Source organism: Myotis davidii, unplaced genomic scaffold, assembly GCF_000327345.1.
Source record: "Myotis davidii unplaced genomic scaffold, ASM32734v1 scaffold38, whole genome shotgun sequence".
NCBI lineage: Eukaryota > Metazoa > Chordata > Mammalia > Chiroptera > Vespertilionidae > Myotis > Myotis davidii.
Genome location: NW_006291383.1, coordinates 6,119,368 through 6,125,590, shown reverse-complemented (window position 1 = coordinate 6,125,590; position 6,223 = coordinate 6,119,368). Strand labels below are relative to the sequence as shown.

General features: G+C 47.3%; 1 protein-coding gene across 6 annotated transcripts in view; it reads left to right on the top strand.

The window, feature by feature from the left end:
- Positions 1-447: 447 nt before the first annotated feature.
- The window catches only part of CEP250 (centrosomal protein 250kDa), a 45,120-nt gene continuing 39,344 nt past the window's right edge, over positions 448-6,223 (top strand). For 3 of the 6 annotated variants that reach the window (XM_015564473.1, XM_006764560.2, XM_015564477.1), the window contains exons 1-2: positions 448-559; positions 5,355-5,643. In XM_015564473.1, coding sequence (XP_015419959.1) covers positions 5,458-5,643 — 186 coding nt within the window. In that variant the 5' untranslated portion in view covers positions 448-559; positions 5,355-5,457. Of the gene's footprint in view, positions 560-4,079; positions 5,068-5,354; positions 5,644-6,223 lie in introns of those variants that run through there. The other 3 variants (XM_006764561.2, XM_015564472.1, XM_015564474.1) reach the window with 3 other exon arrangements.

Here is a 6,223-nt window from a genome sequence, read left to right as displayed (position 1 = left end):
CGAGGCTGCTCGGAGCTGCGGGTCTGCAGGTGAGAAAAACCTAAAACTGGTTGCTCCGCAGATGTGACCGCGACTTGGGAGCGGGTTCTCTGCTCCCGCAGCTGCTAATTGCACTCGGGTTTGTGGATGGAGCGGTGCGCAGGCAACCGGGTGCCCACACACATGCGCAGTGCGTGACCCCGAAGCCAAAAGTGGGATTGTTGAGGGCAAGTGTTGTTTTTTTGTTCCTGACACTCCCCTTGCTCCAGTTCAGCAGCCCTGGCTGTCCCCATTTCTGGCTAGGAGATCTGACTTTTCTTGATACGATAGAACCCCCCCTTTCATTCTGGGCCACTCCAGTAAATCACTGCCAGGACTCAACATGGCAGGCGGCCCTGAGCGGCGCCGGCGCCTATAGGCGCGCTGGTCGGAGGGGCGGGACCCTCCAAAAGGGCGGGAGCTGGGGGCGGGGCCTGCCCCGGCTGGGTGGTGGGCCCGTTCCCGGCCCGACCTGAGCTGCGGCTTCGGCCGCTCCCGCGCGGAGCTCCAGGCGGGGGATCCGCGGACAGAGCGCGGTGAGGTGGGGCCTCCAGGGCAGGTGGGAGGTGCCAGGCTAACGGTCCGAGGCGGAGGCCGCCCGGCCGGGGCGCCTTAGGGAGTTACGTTCCCCGGGAGGACCCCGAGGCCCACAGGGGGTGGGACCTGCCCCGGGGCTCCCGGCCCCTTCCCGCCGAGTCCGGCTGCCGCCCCCACGCTGGGCTCGAGTCCGCGCAGAAAGGGGTCTTCCCGATCCCCTCCCCCGGCTGCCGACGGGCCGGGGCGGCAGGATCCGGCGCTAAGCTCTCCGCCCAGCTCGCTCCCGGCTCCTGGCTCCCTCTGCCTTTGGGGCTTTGCGCGCGATCTGTCCGACCCGTTCGGGAACTCACTCCTCGAGACCCAGCTCAAATGTCCTCACTTCCTCGGAAGTCTTCCCCGACCCTCCTGCGGGCGCGGTCGGTCTCGCCGATCGGCTTTTGCAGTCCCGGCGCCCGCCCATTTACTCTGCTCCGTGCACTTGTTGGGGCGCTGTGCTTTGCTTTTTCCACCTCCATGTCCCGGGGTCCAGCGCGTGACGACGATAATAATAACCCTTATTTACCGAATAGCCACAAAATGTCACGTGCTACTTAATGCATTACATGTAAAGGCCCATTTAACCTTGTAAGCAATTCCATAAGGTGGATTTTATATTTTCATATTTTATGCAAGAAAGAGTTGAGGTACTCATAAATCAGTTTGCCTGGAGTCCTGCAACCTGTGAGTGGAGCTGGGAAACCAATTGAAGGCTGTTGGTCCCAGGAGCAGGTGACAGTTTCGCTAGAGAGCCTTTGGGTTTGTTAAATTTCTGTGTAGCTGGTCTACATGAGCCCCTCCGGTTATGGAGGCCAGGACTACGGTACACATTTTCTTTTATCGAGAAGGCTTAGCAAGGAGAATGGATGTTCTAATCATGTAGAGAGTTCATGACAAAACCAAGGCTAGGAGCTGTGCTCTTCCTTCAGTCACCCTCCTTTTCCGAATCTGCAGACTTCGTCCTTTCACACCCTTTAGCAAGTGCCCCTCACAGAGTTGTGACTTCATGTTTCATGGTTTGGGGGGCCACTTCAGTAATGGAGAGGGCATAGAGTTTGAAAGCAGGTTGGGGTTTCATCTTGGACACTGACCAGCTATATCCCTTCCGTTTTTTTCAACCTCACTTTTCTTGTCTGTAAAGTGAGGACAATAATTTTATCTCAAAGGTTTGTGGGGTGGTTTTTTTTTTTAAATGAAGACTGCAAATAATTGTTGTGAGAGAGTAAAGTGCTATACAACCTACATGATCTGTTTTTTATCTTTTATAAAGTTATAGAACTGTCAGCATTTTGCATATGACCTGTCAGCGTATGACCATTGGCGATATGGGTCAAGTTACCTAATTTCCTTATATTCATTCAGGCACTGTTTTAGGAGCTGGGAACGCAGCACTCAGCAAAACAATGTCCTTACATTTGGGAAATTTAGACCCTAATAGCTATATTACACATGATAATCAGGAAGGGACAGATAAGGCATGGTAAGGTACATAGAACTTTGTGTGAAGGGTGGTGGAATTTTATTTTGGTTAGGGAACAACTTAATGAGAAGGTGACATCAGGACAGAGACCTGGAGGTGGTAGGGAGTGCATCGTGAAGATAAATGAGATGAGAGCGTGGCTTGGTGTGTTCCAAGCATGTACAGCAAGGAGAGCTGGTGGCTGGAGGGTTCTGAGCAAAGGGGATAGGACTAAGAATGGGAATGAAAGCAAGTGGAGACTGGGATCAAATAATTAGGACCCTGTTGGCCATTATAACGATCATGGGTTTTATTCTGACTAGAATTCTCAGTGGCATAAACTGTCACTGTTTTAAAGGGATCAACTTTGACTACTCTTTTGAGGAAAAGCCAATACTGGAAGCAAGGTTGAAAGCATACCTACCATCTGGTAGCTTTCACAGTAATCCAGCTGTATTATCTATTTTTGTGTGTGTGCAAGTAATTAGCCTAAAATTTAGTAGCTTGAAACAATCATGTATTATCTTATATGTTTGTGGGTTGGAAATTCGGGAGTAGCTTAGCAGCATGTCTCTAGCTTAGGATCTCCCAGGAGATTGTAGTCAAGCTGATGGTTGCTCTGCTTCCAAGATGGTCCCTTACCACTGAGCTGCCTGAGTCTCCTCAGGACACAGTGGGGAGAGCTGGTAGCCTGTTATGACCTCGCTCCGGAAGTCATTTCTGCTTTATTAGCTTCATTAACTGTATTCCAGCTCACTGAGGGGAGAACATTAAGGTTGATGGAGAAAAGGTCTGAAGCCTCTGGGGCCTCCAGCTTTTGGGGAGATGAGGAGAGCCAGCAACAGAGACGGAAGGGAGAGGCCAGAGAGGTGGGAGGAAATCAGAGAAAGAGGCCCCAAGTATAGATTTATCTAAGGAGCTGCATGTTAATTTTTTTTTTCTGCAGTAAGAAACTAATTGCCTCTGCAGACTAATATATAATCGTTTCTTTGCTCAGAAAATAAAACATTTATGCCCTCAATTGTTTTTCCTTTTTGCTTTAAGTGACAAATTCTATTTAATAATAGTCCACATCTTAGTCCTTACAGCATTTACACCTCTACTCCAAGTTTAGATGGTGGTGCTTCTATTTTAAACTTCATTGAAATACTCCTTTTTGAGTATTTTGAATGAGGGAAGACCAAATACATAATTTATGTCACTCTTCTACCGCTGTCCACCCAGGCTCAGAGGCTCCTGCCCTTCCCAGTCCGGTTCCTAGCAAAAGTAGGAAGTTGGCCTTGTTCATTTCTGTATCACTGGTAGACAGACTACCTGATACTGAGCTGGAGTTCGTGAGGGTTTATGGGGTAAATAAATGTATAAAAGAACTGATTCTTTTTCCTTTTCCTACAGTGATGATAATGCCTATTCAGAGGTTTACAGGTTACAAAGCACAGTGACATCCATTATCCCATCAGAATGCAGTCCGGTACCATTTGCCAACCTCTGACCTTTCCCTTTTCTGAGGGACATTGAAACCTGCCTCCTTCTGGAGCTGTGCTAGTTTATTTCCTGGCTGATCTGGCGGTGTGTTAATAAAAGGGTGCTCAACTGCGTCTTGAAGCTCAGAACTAAATCTCAATTTCAGATTTGATGTAATTTACTACGCTCCCTCCCTCTTTTTCTGGTTTAGGGAGTTGCAGTTTTACAGGGATTTTGTTTGTTTGTTTTAGTCATAAAACACTTCAAATCATTTTTAAAATAAACTTAATTTTTTGGGAACAATTTTAGATTTATAGAAAAATGTCATAGTACAGAGTTCCCATATACCCTGCACCCAGTTTTCCCTATTAGTAGCATCTTGCATTACTAGGATGGTGCATTTGCTGCAATTTCAAATCATTTTCTGAGGTAAAGAGGCCACATCAATAAAACGTGAACAAAATGAAGTTACTTCAACTCTGTAAGCCTCAGGTTCCTTATTGTCAGATTAGAGGTTTGGACTAAATCTATAAATAGCTCTAAAAATAATTATCTGCTAAGGTAAAATAATTATATAATTCCATTTCTTCACTGAAGTATTACTATTACCTTCTCAAATTATGTTTACATGTCAACAGCAGTCTTATCTTAAAAGAGGATTTACTATGAGAATTCTGGTAACTGGCATGGCTTCGTTTACACATTAGATTGAACTACATGAAATTAGCATTCTCACGGGTTCAAAAAATGGGCAAGCATTGGCAATTTCATTAGGTTCAACCCAATATTTGGGAAGTGAGGATTCAAAGAAGGGTAAGGGAGCCTGTGGGGCCTCTGTGACTCCCACTGTGTGCAGAAGCCCAGCCCAGCCCTCACAGTGTTAGGAGAGATAAGGCTTCTCTTGGAGCTACTCGTGTTGGTATTGTTGGCACTCAGAGCTATTTCCCAACAGGTTTGTGCCTCCAACCAGCAGAGAGATTGAACTGGCAACTTACAGAGCCATGGTGAGCCGGTTGACACTGCCTTGGTGGAAAGGAAGATGTATGGAGCAGGGGAAGGCTGTATTAACCCAGTTTACAGGCTCGGAAGAGGCTGCCTGGGGTATTGGTACCACTAAGCCTTGACTGGTGCCACTCAGTTCTTCCTACCTGATGCACTTTCCTTCCTGTCTAGCACAAGCTCTGCAGTTGCCCAGGAGGCAATATAAGTTAGTAAACTGAGTTTTCCTCTGTAACTCTGTTGTAAGAAAAACACCAGCACAAGTATAATGGTAAATGACAACTGAAATCTGCTATCGGTGTGAGGGAGAGAATAGGCTGGGGTGGGGAAGGGAGGCAGAGACTGGTGAACTCTTGTTTATATCAGTTAGCCTATGTTAAAGTTGGTTTTGTTAAACATCATTTTACTTAAAGTCATAGAATCTGTGAATGGCATTAAATGAGGATTTACTGTATTATAATTGTGTCTCTCTCCCTTGATAGACTAACATCACCTTTAGTGATTCATTCATCAGATGTTTATTAGGCACTGTGCCAGGCACTAGGGATGCAATGGTAAGCCAGGAGCTCTTGGTCTAATGCAGAGTTTCAAGAGGCATGCCAGGAAACACTAGTCCTGTGAACTTGGTCATGGTCAAATAAATTTAGGAAATAATGATCATCAAAGCTTTCCTTGGAGATTAGGGTCCATCTTAGTATTATAAAGGCTCTGAGGGGTCCTGTAGTAAAGGAACCTATTTACTCTGCCCAACCCAGCTTTGTGGGACTGAATGAGTATTTGCTGAATAAATTTGAGTCTTGCAGACAGTCCTTTTAACTACACTGTGTGCTTTGGTCCCCAGCACAAGAGGAGGTCCAAGTGGCACAGCAATGATTAGAGACCCTGCTGGGAGCGAACAGCCTCTGGCTGCATAGGGGCCTGTGGGCTTATCGCCTGGTGCCTCCATGGAGACGGGAGGCCCTGGATTGAACAATATGAAGCCCCAGTCATTGCAGCTGGTGCTGGAGGATCAGGTGCTGGCGCTACAGCAGCAGATGGCAGAGAACCAGGCAGCCTCCTGGCGGAAGCTGAAGAGCTCCCAGGAGGCCCAGCAGAGGCAAGCAGTCCTTGTGAGGAAGCTGCAGGCCAAGGTGAGGCAGCTGCCTTTTCAGGGAGGGAAGAGAAAAGGACACCTCCAAGAGCTGGAGGCTGAGGTGGGGTAAGGGTTGCCGGTGGCAGAAGCGTGTGGTGAGAATGTCCCAAACAGCCTCTCCTTTGCTGCTCACCATTACTCCATGAGATACGTATTGTCTCCCTTTTATCTTTTTATTATTATATTTAATCCTGACCTGAGGTTGTTTTTTCTATTGATGTTCAGAGAGAGAGAGAGAGTGAAAGGGAGGGAAGAGGGGGAGAGAGAGCGAGAGAGAAACATTGATGTGAGAGAGACACATTGACTAGTTGCCTCCCATACACGCCCTGGGAATCAAACCTGCAACCAAGGTACAGGCTCTTGATTGGGAATTGAACCCACAACCCTTTGGTCCATGGGCTGGTGTTCTAACCACTGAGCCAAACCATCCAGAGCTATATTATCTCCTTTTTAAAGATGGCGTTCATGAGGGTTAAATTAGTTGTCTAGGGTTGCTTCCCTAGTCTAAACCTAGGACCTACTATACGTTTTCTGGTTCCAAAGGCCATGATCTTGCCTTTAATACAAGAAATGTAGAG